Source organism: Hakea prostrata, chromosome 1 (assembly GCF_041222555.1).
Source record: "Hakea prostrata isolate BN-2017 chromosome 1, UWA_Hpros_2, whole genome shotgun sequence".
NCBI classification, from domain to species: Eukaryota; Viridiplantae; Streptophyta; class Magnoliopsida; order Proteales; family Proteaceae; genus Hakea; species Hakea prostrata.
This window is the reverse complement of record NC_142600.1, coordinates 19,282,205-19,306,026: the sequence shown is the minus strand read 5'-3', so window position 1 is coordinate 19,306,026 and position 23,822 is coordinate 19,282,205. Positions and strand designations below refer to the sequence as shown.

General features: G+C 38.1%; 1 protein-coding gene across 1 annotated transcript; it reads right to left on the bottom strand.

Annotated features, from left to right (window-relative positions):
- Window positions 1-454: 454 nt before the first annotated feature.
- LOC149028092 (TLD-domain containing nucleolar protein) lies at window positions 455-21,463 on the bottom strand. The gene is made up of 8 exons (XM_089168457.1): window positions 21,024-21,463; window positions 20,841-20,943; window positions 20,521-20,625; window positions 18,754-18,839; window positions 16,804-17,045; window positions 16,389-16,578; window positions 4,052-4,235; window positions 455-1,015 (listed from the first exon to the last, which is right to left on the bottom strand). The coding sequence occupies exons 1-8, from the start codon at window positions 21,074-21,076 to the stop codon at window positions 710-712; spliced, it is 1,269 nt and encodes a 422-aa protein (XP_089024583.1). The 5' UTR covers window positions 21,077-21,463; the 3' UTR covers window positions 455-709.
- Window positions 21,464-23,822: the final 2,359 nt, after the last annotated feature.

The window sequence follows — 23,822 nt, the reverse complement described above, 5'->3', positions numbered from 1 at the left end:
AGAGATTCACCTTTTTACACTAAAAACGTGAATCTGTAGATTTATGGGTAAAGGGTGAAATCCAGAGATTTCAAAAAAGCTATACACTTGCACATTCACAAAAATCATGTCGATCAAATAATTTTTTAGGATAAATCCACAAATTTCATTCCACAACCAAACACTTAATTTTAAAAATTATGACTCCATAAATTTGAAATCTATAGATTTGAAATCTCTAGATATTTGAAATCTTCAGACTCATGTAACCAAACAGGCCCTTAACCAAACAGTTAATTTTATGAATCATAATTCTATTGATTTTATCAAGAAATTTCCATAATCGAGTAACAAACTGGCCCTTAAATATATGCTATGCAAATGAGTAAACTATTGAATACGGTCATGAGAGATTGTTTGTTTCCTTTTTTTTTTTTTTGGGGTCAAAAGATGGTTTGTTTCCCACCCGGTATAAACTGCACCAAAGATTTCATCAATTTACCAACGGCTGCACTACTCATAGTGAAGGCAAAAGGAAGTATACATTGGAAGCAAAATAAACATTCTAAGGGAAGACATTTGTATTCACTGAATTATCTTTCTCCGATACACACTCACTTTGGTGGAGTGTGATTACTACTAACATTTTCTCATTAAATGCACATGACGAAACCCATCCATAAAGGTGTTTACACACATTGACAATCTAAAAGGTAGATATACACTCAACTTATTCACTGGAATTTGCAATCCCAACCATGTTGAGCATGTTACGGTCCTCCTTAAACCTGTCCAGAACGGTGCCTTTGACAGCATTACCTCTATCCTGTTCTCCAGATCTTGAATCAACTCCCCAACATTCTATAACTTCTGGATATACTTGGTTCGTCCTTGAGAGGCATGGGCTGCCAAAAGTAGTGCAGGCAAACGTATGTCCTTGATCAAAATTTCCTGATATAAAGAGTCCGTAGTGATTCACTCTTCCTCCAAAACCAATTCCGTTGGGGATGCTCTCTGAACTGAAGCCCACTGCACACTGCAGACAAAGTGAATTCTCAAAAAATTGAATGCTAAAAGGCAGCAAAATAAAAGCTTAAAGAACATTATCTTGGTTTCACCAGTTCCAAAGCATGTTGTCCTGGTTGGGTAGGTGCACAAATACCAATTAGATGTGGAATGTTGGTGCCATTAATTCAATCTTTCCACTGGTTGGCTGAGGAGATACTCAAAATCCAGATAGACCCAGCGGTGTTTCTTTTAACATCCTGTTTTCTTGGAAGATCTTGTCTCCTGCCCTAGCTATAAAATAAACAAAAAATTCTAAGGTTTAAAATTTCATTATGCCTGTCATCTCTAGTCCTGTGGTTCTGAACCTGAAACTTCTTTTTATGTTTGCTGCATTGACCTATCTCGTTGTACAAAGGGCGTCCTCACAAATAGTGATTTTTAATGTGGCTTCTCTTTAAACTACCAGGATGGCAAGAATGGATGGCCTTGAACAAACTGCTGAAAAAAGGCTCATCACTTAATGGGATTCGGTGAGGGAGAACTTGCCTGTATCTTTTATAGTACCTTTAACCCATTGCTGAAATGTAACTTTCTATGCCGTTACAGCAATTGTGTTATATTAAAAGCAGTCGGAAGTTCTTGGATATTTATTGTTGGCATGAACAATTCCAAGAACGCCATCAATGGAAGCATCAACAGCAACATGAATTAAAAATCAATAAGTGCTGCATATATCAGACTTTAAGAAAGAGTGCTGTTGGGGCTGTAATTAGGGACCGTGAAGGACTCATGTGGAGCGCAGCTGATAAAAGTGTAATTGCGGACTTAGTGAAGGAAGTTGGGGGGGAAAAAAGGGAGTATGACAAGTCTGTCTTGTGGATTGCCAGGGATTGAGGACTTGAACAAGTGATGTTAGAAACAAATGCCAGACGGTGGTGAGGTGGTTGCATGATCAGAGGAGATAATCTTGGTTGTGGGAATGTCTAACTTTTCTGGAAATCAACCAGATCTATGGCTGTAACTCCATAGATATAATGATGTTCACATGTGCAAACTAGTCTGCACATGGTATAATTGGTAAGTCTTATGAATGCAGAATGATTTTTTACTGTTTAATCATGTGGCAAGGTGGCTTTCTGATAAGGACATCAGTCGATAGTTTCGAGTCTACAAGCAAGTGTGGGATCCTAATCTATAAAGGAATCCCACTAAGAGCCACACTCTTTAGTAGGCTATAAATAGCCTATTCTTTCTTTGAATTCATGAAGTCTGATTATTCAATAAAACTGAGTTAAGGATCGTGGCCTTGTTGAGGGGGCCATGGTTGAGTAATTAAGACTCTTATTCAAGTATCAGCATCTCCAGTAAGAATTCCAGCATCTTCTTCCAATCTCCAGCATCCAGCAACAACCACAGCAGGTTTCAGGTAAGTGCAGCATTCACACACCCTTCCCCTTTCTCCCCTACCATTGCAGCCCTCCCCAACCCCTCCCCACCTCCCCACCCACTGCACTCCCTCCCCAGCCCTTCCCTGCCTGCACAAGACCCTAGAACCCTCCCCCTTGCTGTCGCACCCCTGAAAGCAACTTCCCCAACCCCCGACAGCCATTAATTCCCACCCCCACCCCTCCCCTACCCTACTGCCCCTTCTTTCCCTGTCTTCTCTTCATTGCACTCTCCCCTCCCCTCTTTTCTTCCTTGTGGGAGAATCTGAAAAACAGAAAAGAACAGAAAAGAAAGAAAGAAAGAAGAAAGAAGAAAGAAAAAGGAAGATCAAGGAAGAAATAGAAGAGATCCTTTTCCATATCCATCATAAGATCCCTTCTCAAACCCAATTCTATTTTGAAACCCTAATTCTCTTGCACTCCATTTATTAAATAGACTATCCATCTAGGCTCTGAGCTTTCCCATATAATTTAGATTGATCTTTTCATCCCACACCCTTTCCCTATCAACCCATATCACTCCTAAGATATTCCAACAACTTTCTTGGATATCCATAGGCATCCCACTAATTATTTTAAATTATTTGCTGGAAGATTCTAGGCAAACCCTCAATTTTATGGAAATCTTTCAAGAAACCCTGACCCTAAAATTGGGTTTACATCAAGTTCCTTGGTTTCCCCACCCATAGTTCTTTTACCTTTTCCAGTTTCTTTGGTTCCCTTGTTACCTATAGTTCTTTTCTTCTTTCCAAATCCTTTGTTCCCTTCTTATCCATGGTGGATTTTTCCATTTTCCAGTTCCTTTGTTTTCCTTGTTGCCCATAAATATTTTTGTGTTCCTTTTGTATTTTTCTAGCCATTATTTTGCAGCCCCATCAGAGCCAGCAGGTAAACTTATTCCCTATCCTATATTTCTTTCTTTTTGCAGCAGGTTCATTAAGATAAATTTAAAGATTTCTTTGCATTGTTATTTACTGAATTTCTTATGAGAATTCTGATCTTGACTTGGATAGCAACTGTTCTTTTTAGCAATCTTGATAATCTTACACTCAAATTAGGGTTACAATGCCATGATCCCTATCCCCTTGCTTCCCTATTTGATTCTTGTTATGTTCATTAGTTGGGACTGAAGTTGATCTTCTTCTGTTTTAGTTGTTTTTATTTACATGTTTAATCAGATTACGACTGCTGCAATTTCTTTTTTTAACTACCTACCAAGAATAGTTGTCTACCTTAAAAGTCGAGTAAGCAGTTTTGTAGGTCCGCTAGTTTCTAGGGCTCCCCCTGCATCACTTTCAGATGTAGCCTTGAATGACCCTATGTTTTAATGAAATATTCTTTCATGATAGGTAAATTTTTTCCGTGATTCACATACAAAACCAACAATTTTCAGATCAGCCATTGATAATTAATTAATTATTTAAAAGAAAAAACAAAATTTTGTATCATTTCTCAATCATGTAAAGTAGATTTCAACTCATCCAGAGACAAGGAAAACTTAGAAAGCATTCTAATCCCTCACTGATGGAAAAGCAGTGAGGGAGTAACATATAACATGTTGGAACTCACTGATAGAATATAGTAACTTCCCCATTGCGTCACCAAAAGAAAAAACTTACCCATTGCAAATTACTGTTGGCTCCAGTAGGTCGAAAAATAGATGCCTTTGGATATAACTGGAAAAGAAAAGACTTCATATCCCCATAGAAATCACTATGTCTCTCCCATGGCTGAGATGCATAGCCTCCATAAGTATAACCTTCTTTATCCTTGATGATCAAAACAGTTGGCCCTTCTGCATTTCTGTAGTTAAAGTATGCAGTTAGTACAACTCCTATGAAAGTGCTACAACTAGGAAGATGATGCAAAACTAGAGAAAGTTATGAAATTAACCCTGCTACCATTTAGCTCAAAAAAATAAAAAAAAACATTCTCTGTAACAGCAGTAAAATTGTACAAGCAGTTCCTACATAAACTATGCAGTTAGTACAACTCCTATTAAAGTGCTACAACTAGGAAGATGATGCAAAACTAGAGAGAGTTATGAATTAACCCTGCCACCATTTAGCTCAAAAAAATAAAATAAAAAACCATTCTCTGTAACAGCAGTAAAATTGCACGAGCAGTTCTACATGTGTGAAGAAGAAATACCGATTTGAAGAAGAAAAAAAGGATATAAGATTTCCAATCAATAACAGTCCTACATATATCCAACATTAACAGCTACTAGTAATTACAAAGAAAATGCCATCTGTGGGGCTGCTGGTCTTGATTCCATGAAATTTCATCCGTCTGACTTGCTGGGAGCCATCGTTTAATTGAATTACATAGTGTTAAAGGTTTTCTTTTTTTTGGGGGGGGGGGGTGGAAGGGGTTAAATAGGAGGCTTTCACAACAACAGAAGCCTTATATTCTCCTCTTCCTATTTTTGTTTCAGCCACCAATTTACATGGTATAAGAGCTGGTTGTCCTCTAGATTACCTTCGATTCAAAGCTATCAAGGTTTTGAACATACCTGCAACTCCTGGAGAAATATTGCTACAAGTTTGAGGGGCCTTTAGGTTACAACTGCAAGGACGACAGAACCTGACCTGACGCTGCGACTCTTTGATATGAAGACCTGATGAGATAAAGAAGCTCTCAAAGCTTCCGTTTGGTTGAAGAATTGTTGCACAGCTTCTGGTCTTGGTTTCTAAGAGGTTAGTACTCTGTTTCTAAAGATTCTTTTTGGAGATTTGAATGGACTGTTGTTTGAAGCATTGATCGATCACTGAAGTATCGGTTGAATGCCCTGCCTAGAGTATCAGACCTGTTGCTTGAAGAACCTTGACCAAGAAGCTGTGCATGTTCAAAACTGATATTTGAAAAGTTTCACTGGCTCGACATATTATTGGATCAAGTTGATCCTGTTCTGGGTTGATTTTGTTGAGTGGTTCAACTTATTGAAAAGTTTCTGTTTAATTCTGTTCCAGCCTGGTTTGGTTCTGCTGGTTCAGAAAGTTTCTGGTTTGATTGATTCTGTTCTGGTCCGGTTCGGTTCTGGTCCTGTTTTGAAACTGCACTAAATGGTTCAACTCAAGGTTCAATTTTTGGTTTAATTTCCGGTTCTGACTTGCAAAGGCAGATTTTATTGGGGTGTTTTTTTACCTATTTCTGAGTTGGATAATTTTTTTTATTTTTCTTTCCAAAATTTTGTGATGGCTGAAACAAAAACTAAAAATAAAAAATACTATGACCGAAGTGTTATCCTCTTCCTCTCATCGGCTTACTGAACATAAACTCGAAGATGCTAATACATGCTAACCCAGAAGTTCTACAGAATTGATAGGAAGGGTCGGCCTTTCACCCAATATTTTGTAGATTTCAAGAGGATGTATGAAGAGTGGAACTCCATATTTTCCATTACTTCCATATTACTGAAATGCAGAGCCAACATGAGCAACTTGTTGTATGAGTTTTCTAGGTGGGCTTGGAGAGGAGTTTTATTCAGTAAGATCTCAAGTTCTCAACGGTAACAAAGTACTCATCTTATCCGGCACCTTTTCGAGAGTTCTCCGAGTTTCTAGGGAAAACTCTTGTCATAATACACCATGGTACAACTTTTGGCTGAAATTTACAAAGTTTCAGTTGAAATCTCAGTTTTTAAGAAAACCAAGACGAAACCTATGGTAAATTGAAACTTGCAAAATTTTGCAGGTTTTGACTGGTGTAGGGCTTTCAATGAGGCTGTTTAGACCCTCCCAACCCCTTTTTGCTGATTTTTTGTGCTTTCAAAACTGCACAACATAGACTTGTGGTCTTGGATATGTGCTTAGTCCCAAGAACACATAAAAGGTCCAAGGTAAACTATCCCAGAATAAGATGGTGGAATTTGAAAGGAGAGTACTCTAAATCCTTCGTTAATGAAGTAGTCTGTTAGGAAAGGGCAATTTGGGAAATGACAGATCCATCGAGAGACTCTCGATAGGAAAAAGAGGCGGTAATCAAGAGTTTTATACCAATCGAAATTGGTTGATGCTTTCCTATATAGAATAGACTTGTATATGTATAGTGAAGTTATTTTGAGGATTGCTCACAAGTTCAATCTGAGCCTCCACAACTAAATCGTGGCTTCCATCTTCTCTTCTCCCTCATTCTTCACCTTATTCTTTCTCAAATTAACATGGTATCAGAACTAACAGTTGATTCTATAGAAGGGAAAGAAATTGTACCTGGTGTGAGAGTCGTTTCCAAAAATTAAAGGGATGCAACACCGTACGCTGCACTTGTTGGTGATTTTTATCTAAAGATTGATGCAGCTTCTTATGCTGACCATTACTTTGGTGATTGGTATTGAAGATTGGTGCAAGAGAATGCCCAGCTTTGGTGTCAGATCTGCATTTTTTCAGGTACGAATAAACTACGCTTGATCTGAGATAGTTTTTCATTTTGTGATTTGGGGCTGAGGAAGAGTGTCTATAGTCCTCCTCACTCTCGATCTGTTTAGAGTTGAGACTTGAGAGAATAACCATTCTTTGGAGAAGAAGCAGCCGCCGGAGTAGTCGCTGGTGCTTTGATTTTTTGCTTCCGACGTTGTTTTAGATCGAGAGAGAGAGAGAGAGTGAGAGAGAAAGAGAAGAGTGACCTGCGACACTGCTTTAGATAATTAGATCAGAAACTATGTTGTGATTTTTCGTTTCCGATTGTTGCTTTAGATCAGAAAGAGAGAGTGAGAGAGAGAGAGTCTTCGAGAAAGAGAAGAGTAACCTGCCGTGAGCAAGTTCTCAAGTTCTCAAGTTCGATTGGTATTGGTATTGGTATTTTTTGGTTCGGTTGGTTCAAGTGGTCCAAGTTCGATTGGTATTGGTTTATTTATAGTTATGAGATTAATCTGATTCTGGGATTAATCTGGGAATAATTCTGATTCTGGAATTTATTCTGATTCTAATTCTGATTTCTAATTTCTGATTCTGACTTCTGGGATTTGATTTTAATTGTGTTGGATATGGGAGAAACTTCAAGTAAAAATACCATGACTGAAATTATTTCTTCATCCTCTCATCGGTTAACTGAGAAGAAATTGGAGGGTGTATCAAATTTCCACCAATGGAGGGCTATAGTTAAAATTGTTCTTACTGGACGGGGACAAATAGATCATTTGACTAAGACTGTACCTAAAGATGATGATACTTGGGCAATTGTTGATGCACGAATACTTGGGCAGATGTTTAATTCCTTGGCCGATAATATTATAGATTTGGTTACTCACTTACAAACTGTGAAGGAATTATGGGAATATTTGAATGTGCTGTATTCTGTCCAGAATAATCTGACTAGAATCTACGAATTGTCTCAGGAATTTTATCGAGTAGATAGGAAAGGTAGAGATATTACCCAATATTTTGCAGATTTTAAAAGAATGTATGAAGAACTAAACTCTATTCTACCTATCTCCTCTGATATCAAAAATATGCAAAATCAAAGAGCGCAATTAGCTATTATGGGTTTCTTGGGAGGTCTTGGAAAGGAGTTTGAGGCAGTTAGAGCACAGATTCTTGGTAGTGATCAAGTACCTACGTTAGCTGACACATTTTCAAGAGTTCTTCGTGTTGCAAGGGAGAGTACCAATAACTCTACAGAAAATTCAGCTTTGGCAACAGTTTCTTGAGGCACTTCTGGAGGACATGCCCCTGGTGGACAGAACATTGGACAAACTCGAGGAAATAATACTAGAAAATATCCAGGTTCACACAACTCTCCTGACAGTACAGGACAAGTTAAGACTTGTCATCATTGTGGTCATCTAGGACATATTCAACGATATTGTTGGAAGCTTCATGGGAAGCCCCCACACATGGCTAATGCAATCATCACCTCTGAATCAACATCTCCAACGACTACCGTTCATCCTGAGGGTAAGACTGTAAACATGACTGATGCAGATTATATTCGTTTCACTCCGTTTCAAGCCACTCAACCACATTCAGCCGCTGCCACCCTTGTTCAGATAGGTAATGCTACTGCTTGCCTTTCAACCACATCTCGCCCATGGATCATTGATTCAAGAGCTTCTGATCATATGACCGGGGCTACAGGTATATTTTCCTCTTTTGTTCCATCATCCTCTTTGGTTACACTTGCTGATAGATCTCATATCAATGTTAAAGGAGTGGATACAGTTCAACTCACTCCATCCATTATCCTACCCTCAGTTCTTTACGTACCGAATTTGCCATTTAACTTATTATCTGTTCATAAATTTACCTCCACTAATAACTGTTTGGTGAAATTCTTTCCTGGATATTGTTTATTTCAGGATCTTACGACGAAGAAGATGCTTGGTAGAGGCCGTATGTCTGGGGGGTTGTATCTATTCGAGGAGATATCCTCTACTGCTTGTCTAGAATTTCCATCCCCCATCAAATACATTGTCGGTTAAGGCATCCCTCTTTGGAAAACCTAAAATTGGTAGATAAAAGTTTTCATTCTCTTTCTAAGTTGGACTGTGAGTCTTGTCAATTTGGAAAACTTCATCGTATGAGTTTTCCTCCTCGTATAAATAACAGATCAGATCACCCTTCGTCTCTAGTTCATTCTGATGTGTGGGGACCCTGTCCTGTTAGTTCTACTTCAGGTTACAGATACTTTGTTACATTTGTGGATGACTTTTCAAGAGTCACTTGGCTTTATTTAATGAAAAATCGTTCAGAATTATTTGACGTATTTTGCAATTTTGTTATTGAAATTCGTACTCACTTTGGTGTTCCTATTCATACTTTTCGTAGTGATAATGCCAAAGAATATTTCTCTGATCCTTTTTGTAAATTTATGGCTTCTAATGGGATTCTTCACCAATCCTCCTGTGTTGATACTCCTCAACAAAATGGGGTTGCAGAAAGAAAAAATAGACACTTATTGGAGGTCACCCGTTCTCTCTTATTTGAAATGAAGGTTCCTAAATCCTTTTGGGCTGATGGAGTTTCAACTGCTTGTTATCTTATTAACAGAATGCCTTCATATGTCTTAAAAGGTGGCATTCCTCATTCTCTCTTATTTCCTTCATCTCCCTTATTTACTTTGCCTCCTCGCGTATTTGGGTGTGTATGTTACATTCGTAATCATCACCTAGGGATCTCTAAACTTGATCCTCGTGCACTTAAGTGTATTTTTTTGGGGTACTCTCGCACTCAAAAGGGATATCGTTGTTATTCTTCTGACTTACGAAGATATTTTGTTACCGCAAATGTGTCATTTTTTGAGTCCACTCCTTTTTCTACTAAATCTCATAGTTTAACTGACCTAAATGATGATCTATGTATTTTTCAAAGTGTGTTTCCACAGGGTACAGTTCCTTCACCTCCACCTCTGCCAGACATCACCAAAGTATACATGCGCCGTCCAAAACCACCGGCTCCCCCCTCAACACCTACGATCTCTACCTCTGTGTCGACTTCGTCTATTGATCCTGCGGACGTCCCTGCCAAATCTGACCTTGATATTCCAATTGCTCTTCGGAAGGGTACTCGTTCTTGTGTTCAGTATCCCATCTCTAACTTTATTTCATATTCTACTTTATCACCTGGATTCTCTACTGCTCTATCTACTATAGAGACTTATCCTATTCCTAAGAATGTTCTTGAAGCCTTGTCTAATCCTGGGTGGGTCAGTGCAATGAACGAAGAATTACAAGCCTTAGAGGACAATCAGACTTGGGATCTTGTGCCTTTACCCTCAGGAAAGAAAGCTATTGGTTGTAGGTGGATATTCACTGTGAAAGTTAATCCTGATGGTTCTTTAGCTCGCCTGAAAGCTCGTTTTGTTGCCAAGGGCTATGCTCAAGTTTATGGTGTAGATTATGTTGATACTTTTTCGTCTGTTGCCAAGCTTACTTCCATCCGTATTTTAATCTCTCTTGCCACTACCTATCAGTGGCCCTTGTTTCAGTTGGATGTGAAGAATGCCTTCCTTCATGGAGATCTGCATAAGGAAGTGTATATGGAGCAACCACCTGGGTTTGTTGCTTAGGGGGAGAAGAATAAGGTTTGTCGCCTCCGCAAATCATTATATGGTCTCAAGCAGTCACCTAGAGCATGGTTTGGACGATTCACTATTGTTGTAATAGAATTTGGGATGACTCGTTGTGAAAGTGATCACTCTGTATTCTTTAAAAACTCTGATGCAGGCAAAATCTTTCTTGTAGTTTATGTTGATGATATTGTCATTACAGGAAATGACACTTCAGGAATTGATAGGTTAAAGACCTATTTGCAAGAGAAATTTCAGACCAAAGACTTGGGCAAGTTAAAGTATTTTCTAGGAGTTGAAGTTGCCCAATCAACAAAGGGCATCTTCTTATCTCAACGGAAGTATGTACTAGATTTGCTTTCCGAAACAGGAGTGTTGGGATCAAAACCCATAGACGCTCCCATGGAATGTAACTTAAAGTTAATGCCAGAAGATGGAACCATTCTTGATGATCCGAGAGACAGAACAAGTCGGAGTTGTTGGAAAGCTGAATTATCATGCGTGACTAGAACACCGACATTGCCTTTCCTAATCGGGCTGTTGTGAGTCAATTTTTATTGTTCGACTACACAACATCACATTGGGATGCGATCTATACAAATTCTCGAGGTATCTTAAGAAAGCACCCAGGACGTGGACTTCTTTACACTAATCATGGGCATATTGAAGTGATTGCACTTTGTTCGTGAAGGATATCTCCATGAAGATGGAGAACAACTCGCGATTTGTTTAGCTTTTTGACAAGTCAAATTAACATAGTCAAACAAGGAAAATGGGATTTTAAAAGGGATACCAATGCAATGTGGAATGAGATGGCTATGTGTATTAACTATTAAGAAGGTGGCTAAAGATGTTCTAGGTGAATCAAAAGGAAAGATCCATCCTTATAGAGAGATGTGGTGGTGGGATAGTGAGGTTCAAGCTGCCATTAGGAATAAAAAAGCTAGTTTTAAGACATGGCAAAGAACTAAGGATGTTGAGGATCTTCAAAGGTATAGGTTGGATAGAAATGAAACTAAGAAAATTGCGGGAAAAGCAAGGGAAAAGAAATATGAAGAGTTATACAATAAGTTGGGCACAAAGGAAGGGGAAAAATCTATTTATAAGATAGCTAAGAAGAGGGATAGGAAGAATAGAGATCTTGACCATGTTAGATGTATTAAAAATGGAGATGGTAAAGTATTAGTTTGTGATGAGGATATTAAGAAAAGATGGGAAACCGATTTCTCTAGTTTACTGAATGAGCATTCTTCAAGCACTTATGTTTCGGACGATTACACTTTTCACCAAGGCACCAATGTCCGAACTTATATACGTAGAATTTCGATGTCCGAAGTAAAAGAAGCCTTAAGGAGGATGAAACTCGACAAGACACAAGGTCTTGATGAAATCCCAATTGAAGTATGGAAGAGCTTAGGAACCCATGGATTAGTTTGGTTGACTAAGTTGTTTAATAAGATTATGAGCACAAGAAAAATGCCAGATGATTGGAGGAGAAGTGTTGTGGTTCCAATTTACAAAAATAAAGGAGATATTCAAAGTTGTAATAACTATAGGGGCATTAAATTGATGAGCCATACGATGAAATTATGGGAGAGAATAATTGAAACCCGTTTGAGACACTTAACTACAGTTACGAGAGAACCAATTTGGGTTTATGCCGGGAAGATCTACAACAAAGGTTATTTACTTAATTAGGAGACTTATGGAAAGGTATAGAGAATGTAGGAAAGATCTTCATATGGTATTTATTGACCTAGAAAAAACTTATGATAGAGTCCCTAGAGCGTTAATTTGGCAAGTACTAGAGAAAAGAAGTGTTGCAAGTAAATATATAGATATAGTTAAGGATATGTATGATGGTTCGGTGACTAGTGTTAGAACAGTGGGGGGACAAAGTAATAAATTCCCGATAACAATTGGGCTACATCAAGGGTCAACTTTAAGCCCATATCTATTTGCACTAGTAATAGATGAATTAACCAAAGACACTCAAGATGAGGTCCTCTGGTGTATGCTTTTTGCGGATGACATTGTGTTGATTGATGAGACCCAAGTGGGGATTAATACCAAATTAGAATCATGGAGATTAGCTTTGGAATCAAAAGGCTTTAAACTTAGTAGATCGAAGACAGAATATTTAGTTTGTAACTTTAGTCATGATCGGGTAGATGATGAGGTGGTGATACTTGACGATAAAGAGATTCCTCAGAGTGATTGTTTTAGGTACCTAGGTTCAATCATAAGTAAAATAGGTGATTTAGAAGATGAGGTTTCCCAAATAATTAAAATAGGGTGGATGAAGTGGAGAGGTGCGTCCGGGGTCTTATGTGATCGGCGTATTCCATTAAAGCTTAAAGGAAAATTTTATAGGACCGTTGTTCGACCAGCTATGATGTACGGTGCAGAGTGTTGGGCTGTTAAAAAGAATCATATAGATAAACTCAGTGTAGCAAAAATGAGGATGCTAAGATGGATGAGTGGCAAAACTAGGATGGATAAGATAAGAAACGATCACATTAGAGTTGGTCTGGGAGTTGCTCCCATAAGTGATAAGCTTAGAGAAAGTCGTTTGAGGTGGCACGGCCATGTTCAACGGAGACCTATAAATGCTCCTGTACGGAGAAGTGATATAATCCATATTGAAGGAACAAGGAGAGCTAGGGGTAGACCTAAGATAACCTTAAGAGAAGTGGTGAGAAAGGATATGTATAGCTTAGGCCTTGTATTTAGCATGGCCTCGAACAGAACTGATTGGAGAGCAAGAATCCATGCAGCCGACCCCATTTAGTTAGGACAAGGCTTATTGTTGTTGTTGTTGTTGTTGTTGTTTGTGCTTTCAACACATTTTTCACCCAATTTCAGTCACTCCTTTGCCTTCCATCACACCATTTGCTCCTTTGGGGATTTCAGAAGATTTTTGCAAGGTCTATTCCAAACTTCCCATTTTTTTATTTTTGCTTTGTCAACGCCTAAAATTGTCTTGATAAATGTTTAATCTAGGACTATGATCTATGATTGTGTATTGTTCAATTTTACAAAGTTTCTATTTCTCATAACCTCTCATGTGTGGGTATAGTTGATTTTTCATTGGTTTTTTTAAAGCAAAATACCAGTTCCATTGTGTTCATTATGCTTTAAATAGGTAGTAGACAAGAAATCAGATGAAGAAACCATCAGAAAAGGGCTCAAATTTGCTGTAGAAACTTGCAAGGAAAAGTTCCAAGTTTTGACCGAAATTTCTATCAAAACCACCATGTCTCATTTCTGGCCTGGTCGAAACCGAGATTCCCAACCTTGACTGCACCTAGTGACACATCTGCCCTTGCCACATTCACTAATAATCATGGAGCTAACTTTGGAAATACTCGTGGTTCTAGGGTTGCTACTGAAAGAAAACCCACTAACACTTCCTAGGAGTTTACAGATACTTCATCTAGGACCTGGCATCATTGTGGTCGTCCAAGACACATTCAGAGATTTTGTTGGAAAGCGCAAACCAAGCCTCCTTAGGGTGCCACTACTGCTACTACTATAGAGACCACTATTACATCCCACAATTTGAAGATAAAACTGTGAAAAGGTCTGCAAAAGATTTTATTCACTCACCCAAATTTAGGCTGCCCAGTCCCAAACATCTACTGCTACATTTGTATAGACAGGTAATGCAACAACCTGCTCTCATACGCTTCTAGGCCATGAATCACTAATTCAGGTGCCACTGATCACATCACTGGCACCCAAGGTATCTTCTCTTCTTTGTACACATCCACTTCAATGGTCATCCTTGCAAGTGGTTCCCATGACATAGTTAAAGGCACTGGAACCGTCCCTCTGTCCCCATCCCTAACTTTATCCTCATTCTTTTATTTACCATAATTTATAATTAATTTGTTATCCTATTCATAAACTTACCACTGAATATAATTGTTTTGTCACATTTTACCTGGTTTTTGTCTTTTCCAAGTTCTTGAAAAAGAAGACGTTTGGTAAGGGTCGTGAGTCGGGGGGGTTGTATCTATTTGACATTTCTATGGCATGTTCAAGCATCTCTACCACATCAGATTCATTGTCGACTAGGACATCTCTCGTTGTAGAGTCTGAAATTATTAGAAAATCATTTTCAGCATCCCTCTTTGTGATGTGAACCAGATCCAGGGGCCAAAAAAGGGCCTAGGGTGGCAGCCCAACACGCCCTGAAGGAAAATTTAAAGCACATTTTGGTAATTTTCGACTGTCCTAGATAAGTCTAGTTAGGGTCAGTCAGATTTAGCATGCTAATAGGAGTCCAACTCTTTTTTAGGTTTTGGAATTGATTTAGGTTTGGTCAAGTTATGAAAGAGTCATAGTCAAGTTAGGAGTCCTACTTAGAGAGGGATTCCTTTAGTTATAGTCCAAATTCTACTGGGAGACTAGTCCTACTCTTCTTTTTTTGTAATTTGAATCATCCCAGGATAAGTTAAGTGAGAGTCCTTAGTAGAATGAGGGCCATACAGGTAAAATAAGAGTTCTATCTAATGTTGATTCCTAGTATGAATCCTTCATGTAAGGTTATAAATATAGCCCTTTACTTGTAAAGAAGACAACTTATGAATTATTGAATAAACTTGGTTTTAAAGGAGAATTATTGGAATTGCAGGGGTTCCAAGGAGGAAGCCTGCAGCTGCTTGTGTTAGCTGGTTTTGCTGCAAATTGTCAACCTCCTCTCTTCAGTACAAGTAAGCACTTTTCTTCTATCTTCTCCCTCATACCCTTCATCTTTTCCCCTATCCCTAGCCTGTAGCAGATTTTCCGTTTCCCCTAACCCTAGTTCTCCAGTCCCTCATCCCCCAATTCCTATCTCTCATCACAACCCTAGGACAACACCCCCCCCCCTCTTTCTCTTTCTTGCGGCAGCCATAGTTTCTTTCCCAAATCCTAAACCCCAGGCCTACAGTTCTCTCATCCAAACCCCAACCCTTTTGGCACAACCCCCCCCCCCCTTTTTGCAAACTTTCGATCCCCATTCCAACACCTACTTTCTTCTCAAAACCCTAAAATTCTGCACTTATCTTCTTCTCCAAAAACCCCAGTTACCCTAGCTTTATTTCACCTAGATCTCTCAAACCGTTCACCTAAATCCAATTTCCTTTAGGAACATCTTCCCCTCCTTTCCCCTTGCACTCGATCCCAATTGGGTACCCTAGCTATTTACTAAAAACCATAAACCCTAGTTTTCCCAACCCTAGACTTGGAGTTTCAATTCTGAATTTAAATACAATAAGGTTCAGATTGGAATCTCACTAAACCCTAGCCTCAAAGCCATAACCGAACCCTGTTTACGTTTACCCTATACCCAAACCCTAGACACAATCAACTAGAATCTATGAAGAAGACTACACGGAAAGATATTGATGAGAAGGGGAAAGGGTCATGGTTTAGTTTATCCACCTAGCATAAGCAGTAATTTAAGACTAACCCTGATCTATTACAATGACAGTAAAGACCTTATCTACTCTTACCATTTAAATTAAATACCATCACCTTTTCTAAACAACACCATGACTCATGATGATAAACCTAAAACACTACCCACGAGTTATAAATATCACAATTAACACTGGAAAATCACCACACAACTAAACGTCACCAGATTCACCACCACTTCAATGCATAATTTGGAAGTTTAGGATTACAAATATCCTGTTACACAAGTTCCTCATGTATGAACACAGTGCTCCTATGCCCAGATCACTGCCACCAAACAGGTTCTTTTGCTAAAAAGTCAAAGATAAGTGAAGAAGTATATAAACAAACACTGCTTCCTATAAAGTTTAGAAAAGAATAAAACTAATTATTATATTTTGACATCATACATTAGATTCATCATGCCTGCTACAAAGTAATGCAGTTGGTCAACCAGCTCTACACACACACACAAAATGAATGTTTCAAGGGGAGAAATAAACTCACTGTATATTACCCAAGAACGTGTTGAAGCTTAAGCCATTAATGGCACTATGGTACAATAGCTTCCATTCCCCTTGCACATGTTGAGAAAGGGCTCCTCCGATATGCCATGCATACTCTTTCTTTAATATCAGCAAATTAGAGTCTATACTTTCTGAATGCAGAAGATGAGGAACATGTGTACCCTGTCTCCCTATTCAAGAAGTAGCTAATTAGGGAACAATATCCAGCATAATTAGCTGAGATCATTTAGCATTATAATTTCTCAGAAACTCAGGTTCATAATTAGGAAAAGGAAAATTTGAAGCAGAGATATTTTAGATGATATTATAGTAATAGAAAAGAGAGAAAAATATGTGGATCAATAAGATTTTGTGGGCTAGCATCTGCAACAAAATTAGAAGACAGAAGCAATGACCTGGATCTGGAGGCATTAACAAGCATCCAAGGAACTTCCTGACGGATGGAAGAAGGCTACACCACCTTTTAAAATCTTCAAATGACATACACTTTTCATCACTTCCATCTACTTCCTTGGAAAATGCAGCTGTGTTACGGAAAGCGTCAACAACATCCTTTTGTGCATTCAATCCAGGTTCAGCATTTCTTGGAGGAAAAACAGCAGCGATAATTGCTACTAAAACAGCCTCTAAATCAGACCTGATAAATAATGTTAGACATTCATCAAACCAACAGAAAAAAGAAAGACAAGGTAAAATATCTAGTTTGGACATTTCTTATAGATGAATACGAAAGGTAAATTTGGATAATAATTGAACCACAATGAAGATACCCTTTAATTATTTGATCCCAAAATGCTTCTGTCTAGACTAGAAGTGAGAAGCCGTGACTGCCCATCCTTGCACCAACCCCATCTTTGCCCTGACCCTACCTAACTCTGGAAATTACCAAAACAGACATCCACAAAATCATGAATAGCAAACCCATAGAACATGGGCTTCTTTCAACATTTTTGCAAGGTTACTGACCCCATTTGTATAGGTATCTAGTGATTCTAAGGTAAATCAGCATCCCTCCCATCCTAAAGAGAAAGTAAAAGCTTCAGTTTTTAGACTTCTATCAACTGTTAAATAATACGAGGCTGACCAGTAGAAGCACTGATGCAGAAACACTGCCTTGATATTGGCAGCTTCTTGTAGGGCACATTCCGCAAACAAAGACTGATTCCACAGTCTAAACAGGAAATCGGTCCCCAAACACCACCAACTTGAATTTTAAACCCCAACAAAGCAGGAGTAATTTGGACTTGAAACACCAAGAAGCTGATACTTGGAATTTAAAATCAAGCACATAGTCTTGAAACAAGTCAGATCTCCCACACAAAAGAAACACAGCAGCAAGCTTGCAATCAGCAAAATTTGATTAATTCGATCTAAATTTACTCCTCAAAAGTATTAATATGTGCTTAATTAGCAAAGGACCCAGTCCAAATACCAACTGGAAAACTTAACACAAAATAGAAAAGGAAACTATTTCCTCAAGCCTAGTTGACAATACCCTTTTTTTCCTTTGGGTGAACCTACCTGACACTATTTAGCAACCAGCTAACAGTCCTACTACTCTATTAGCTAGTTAGCTAGTTAATAAAAAAAATGCAATTGATAAATTGTTAACTAAGATTTAGCTAACAACTAAATAATAAAAACCATAGGTAAGTGTGGGTTCCTAGTTACAAAATAACCACCATATCACATGACAACTTAAGTGACACATGACCTCAAATTAAACCAGACTAAAACTAAATTTGTACTCACCCTTTGTAGTTTGTACCCTAATCTAGGCACATTAAGTCATGTGACAACTCAAGTGACCACAAGACCTCTAATTAAACTACATTAAACTAACTCATGGAAAACCTTTATACCCCTGTTCTAAGCTAATTAAGTTAGCCCATTACGAAGTAATACATTTGGAACATAAATAAGTACTTCAATATCTGGCCTGAAAAGTGGAGTTATGATTTCAGTTTTCACCTTATTCGACAAGACTGTTAACTTAGGTTGATTTAGAAAAGGATGATTCAGGATGACCAACTGGAAACTACCCTTGATAGAAAAAAAAATCCCAATTTAATGGGTTCGAACACGTGACCTCCCATTGAGGGGAATACAGATGTTATAACTACTCCAAGGCATTGATCCATTTCACTACAGAAGTTTGCCTTCACTCGGAGACAGTAATTTTGAGTAAAACAGGCACAAATTGCAAAATAAATAAAAAGAGTATGACTTCTAGTGATCTAATAAGCAATTAATTCAATACTGCCAATTTCTCTTTCTGAAAGACTTCATCTACAATCTGCAAATAGCATCACCTCTCCTAAGGTAATGGTTGGATATGACTTTACCTGTTCAAAATGCCATCACCTGTCACATCCAGCAACTGATAAATAAATTCCTCAATTTCATCTTGTGTTCCTTTTTCATAAATTCCCTACATAATGAAATTAAAGAAAATTTTCATAAGTAGGAAAGACAATGAAAAATTGGCCAATTTATATTAGTAACAAAATCCCTCAAGGGAGCAAAGCAAACTACAAACTGGAAACTGTAGGGTAGTGCAAGCTTCATCTTCTCAAGAAGGACTTAAAATAGGTGGGATAAAACATTCTTCTTGCTAACAAAAGGATTCTAGAGGATACATAGAAAAGGAAAATGATTGGGGGGAAACCCCTTTAAAATGAAGGAGCCTCTGCAAATAGAATTTTATTCTATGGATTAAAAATACAAAGCAATATATAAAGCCAACATGTAGGCTGTTGCATTAATGGTATTCTCCAGGTATATTTAAGAAAACTTCACGTATCTTGCATTTTGGGATTACAGAGAAAGACTTTGGCTGACAACCAGCACCTATAAGTACATCACTTAACCTTACACTTCAAAAGGAGAATCCATGACAAATAGATGAAACAAAAAAGATCCAAGTGGATGGAAATAAGAAGAGCAATGATGGGGGAAGCTACAGAGGAAGGTCCTTGTGTTAAGAGGGATTTTTATTTTCACAAAATTTTCTCAAAGTGGTTCCTTAGAAAATGCCCCATGGATATTGGAACTGTCAAAACCACACCAAATTGCTTGTGCGCTCTCTCCGGTGAGACTGCTTCATCTATTTTAGCTCCTTTGTATGCATCATATTGCACCAAGATTAGTACTACCCCTGCCATTTGGTCTTCATCATCACTGTAAGATGGTTAGGTTGTCCACCTTGTTTTCCTCAAGATCTAGCTGTTAGCTCCAGCACTCATCTTGGTCCCACTAACTGTTTTGCTACTTGAATCCATCACATCCCCTTAAAATTCTGTTTTTCCTGAACTCATCAAGGGATCAGATGAGGAAGCTTACTTATTTAAGCTAGGAGATTTAGACTTATGACCTCTTAATTATGAAGTGTTTATCTTTACCAACTAAGCTAACCCCTTGCAGTAGGGGTTTTCAGCTTTCCAATGCTTCCATTAGAGATACTCAAAAACTTATTCAGAGAATAAATGACATGTCCCGGATTTCACAGCATGCCAAAACCTTTTTCAAGAAGAGCACCAAATTTCAACCTCTTAGCAATCTCCATCCTCCAGCACCTTCTACCAACAATAGCCGTTCATATTGGTAGATGACCTCCATCTGTTGTATGAAAACCTCATCGACATCAGGAAATGGACTTTTCCCCAGTTCGTTGGGGTTTGGTTAGTCTAGTCCTTCATATCAGTCACCCTGATAGGTAAAGTTCATAGCAGAGGTGCTAAGGAAATCATATCAACCATCAAAGTAAGCAGACAAGTTGACAGCTCTCAATTGGGCAAGTTGCCAGCAGTCTATGAATTTCATTATCTTGAAACACTATAGCACCACCAGCCCTTGGAGGAAGTAAAGAAGTTCAGAATATTCCAGGTTTTGCTAATTTTATTACCAATTATGAGTGTTTCCATGTTAGGCAAAAAATCAGATCAGCAATTAAGACCACGTGTTACCTTAACTATAATAAGACTAGGGAAAAACACGTTTAAGTTTATGTATCATCCATCGCCGCATCGTAATGCAAAGAAGCAACAATTAATAATATGTAAAAGTTAATGAACCCACACTGCCAGCACAAGTTTCAGTTAAAGGAAGCTTACTTTAGCAATTACGAGGTCCTCAAAGGTAAGTTTCTGATCATTTCGCTTCTGCGTGATCAGATCATACATCCGTTGTCCAAGAGGTTCGTGAATTTTAAAATACGCCTGATAAATAAATAAATTGAAATTGGCAACAATTAGACTCCAAATCAGGAAAAACAATATCAAAACAATCACAAAAGGGAAAGAAAATCACAAAATACAATACCTGAAACTAACTGTACTATAGCATTATTACGAATCAAAGACTAACTGATAAAAATGAAATGATACTCTTGTGAAATCAATTAGTATGTTAGGAGTGGGGTTCAGAGACGGACCCTAAAAACAGAGGGAGAGATGTACTGAGCGTTGTTCTGCGATTGAGCAGCAAGCGATACAAAAAGGGATTTGAGATCTTCGAGTTCCTTCTGGGTGAACGATCTGAATGCGATCAAGTTTTAAAATTAAAACGACAAGGAAAACAAAAGAGAAAGGTCAAATGTAATGCAGGGAAGAGTCACCTGCTCGCTGAAACGAAACGAGGATCAGTTGATGCTGACTGAGAGTTTCCCATGCTTCTTCTCCTCTCGTTCCTGTGTAGCGGGTTTCCTCTCCTATTTGGCCATTTGTATCGCTAAACTGGCAGTGGCGGTATAGATGTTGTCACCGTCAGTGTTAGCAGAAGTGTGCAACACCTGGTTTTTCTTCTTTGTGAATGCAAGCGCTGATCCAAAGGAGATAGAACTATTACGTGCCAAGATGCTTACGGAAGAGCATCACAACAATTTCAATGCTTTGACCCTAGAGCTTACACATAAGGCACTGTTGAGTCTTGTCCAGATTGAATTGTGATTTGCGAGTAATCTGTTTTTTTGTCAAAATTTGCGAGTAATCTATGGAAAGTAATGCAATCCGCTCAGCGTGGAAGCACGGGAGCTCGCGCCCGCTTTCGGATGGGTTCTGTTCATCGCCGTTATCCTACTGACATAGGAGGGTAATGTTGATATTTAACTCAGACAAAATTATGTCTGTTAAATGTAATTGACAAATTATTTTATCAAATTAGAAAATGGTAAAATAAGTTTCAAAATGAGAATCAATTATGAAGTTTTAAAATAACGTAGATCAAACAGTTTAAAATGAATCCATTCATTTCCACAACCAAACATCTAATTTTATAAAATAACTCCGATTTGAAATCATAGATTTGAAATTCGGGGTTGGTCCAAGTGTAAGAATATCATCCAAACGCAGACCTCCCTAGTTTGAAATGACTCAAGTGGTGCGAGCATCCTTTCTATGGTCTATTGAATCCTTGTGGATGCAAAAAATCTTGACAACTTGGAGATCTCTCCCTTGGGAGGACTCACCCACCCTTTATATAGGCAAACCGTTAGATCGTCCATCAAGATTTAACCGTTTATTAGCCTACACTAACCAGGAGTTCTAGTAATCGTAACCACGGTTTATAAAAGCCCACATATGGCAATACCAAAAACGGGCCCTTACCAAATTAGAAAATGGTAAAATAAGTTTCAAAATGATAAACAATTGAGAAGTTTTAAAATCGTAGAAAACGGAAAACCAAATTAACAATTGTGTCAATGGTGATGAAAACACGATTCTGTCAATGGTGGTTTGATTTTCAACCATGAAGAGAGAAGGAGATGGAGATGGAGCCTGGAAGATGGGTTTTTTGCAGGTGCTTCGTTCTCAGCCATGAGAAGAGAGACAGAGAAGTATTTGGTTTTCATGCATGAGAGATGAAGAGAGAATGAGAGACAGAGAAGAAGCTGAAGAAAAGTTACTTTTAGCAAGAAACCAAATTAACAATTGTGAAGTTCTAAAATCATATAAAACGGAACGAAACAGAAACGTTCGAAAACATAAATTTTTTTTTTTTGTCAGAAACACATGTTGAGCAGGGAGGTGTCGTGTCTCCCCGTCGGGATCACTGATCCGAATTCCTCTTTTGTAGGCAAATTGCTAACACTTTATTAATGTAATTGGAAAACATGCATGGAATGAGTTTTCTTTTTCCTTCTTTCCCAAAGTTCTTTTTGAAGGCGACATAATGCTTCAATTATGTAAATAATTAGGATAGCTAATTTGGTGATGAACCCCCACCAAGGTCTTCAAATCCTCATATTTAGAGCTCCCTTTGTTAGCAAATGAGCATCTCCATTGCTAGAGCAAGGAATGTAAAATGCATATAGTCTCCCTTGCCCTACCTTGTGCTTGGGAGACGACTAGGCTTAGTTCCATCTCAATAAAATGGTTTGCTTTCTACAATTAAAAAGGGTATATGTACATTGCATTATACACTAAGAGTATCTCAAGGTGAAGTAGACTTTGGATATGAAAGCCTGTATCTATTCATAAGGTGGAATAAATCTCACTACTTTATGCCTTGTCATTGTTCAATGACTCCGAAAATGATGGCTTGCTTCTAAGTTCCGTTGCCTTGTTGCTATTGGGTGAGACTCCATAAATGATGGAGAATCTCTCCCATTCTTCAAATGTGTATAACTTTGACTTCACATTTTGACAGTATGCTTGTTTCATGACTTCACAATTTGAGGTGAAACATCAAATAACATTATTATAATGCCAATTTTGATATATCAAATGGACAATTCATGAGAGTCTATGTAGATTCCTTTATATATATTACACTGTAGGAGAAGCAATTCAAACCAGTGAAGCTTTGAATTATCTTCGGATTCAATTTAGATTGTGTACAAGATCTACCTAAATTTTCTTCGTTTTTTTTATTTGCCATTTCGGGTCTTGATTCTGTCGGGGACAATTTTTTGGTGCCAACCCAATCTTCATGCAATTCAAACCTAAACAAAAGTTTCATTCAATTTAGATTGGGTATTCAATTCTACCAAAAAGTATTAGTACCCAAAATTTGCCATTTCTTATTCATTAATAATCTTTGAGTCGTTTTTCTGGTCTTTTGGAATATCAAGCTCATTTAGGTTTGTTTGAGGATGTACATGTCTCGGAGTTCCTTAAATTTTTTTTAAGGAATGTAATTTCCTCTATATTTCTAGGCAAATTAAAGCTATACAGATCTCCTAGCTAGGAAGGTCAAGGTGGCGATGAGCTCGACTACATAGCCTATATCCACTCCTTAGTTACAAAACCGTTATATGTATGATCATTTGGCATTTGCAAGTGTTTGGGCCAGCATCTCCATGGACTACATGTTTTTTTTTTCTTACCAATGGAATTTTTGCCATGGGGCAGAATTCAACTCAGGCAAGTTTGTTTGAAACTGCTGTATTTACAATTCGACCATGGTTGGACTTATA

Bases quoted from the DNA above. Each gene is read 5' to 3' on its own strand.
- LOC149028092 (XM_089168457.1), bottom strand. From the start codon at position 21,076: ATGGGAAACTCTCAGTCAGCATCAACTGATCCTCGTTTCGTTTCAGCG. The intron at 20,626-20,840 runs GTCCGTCTCTGA...TTTATTTATCAG, and splicing joins TCTCTCCCTCTGTTTTTAGG to GCGTATTTTAAAATTCACGA. The intron at 18,840-20,520 runs GTAAGCTTCCTT...TTCATTATGTAG, and splicing joins AGGACCTCGTAATTGCTAAA to GGAATTTATGAAAAAGGAAC.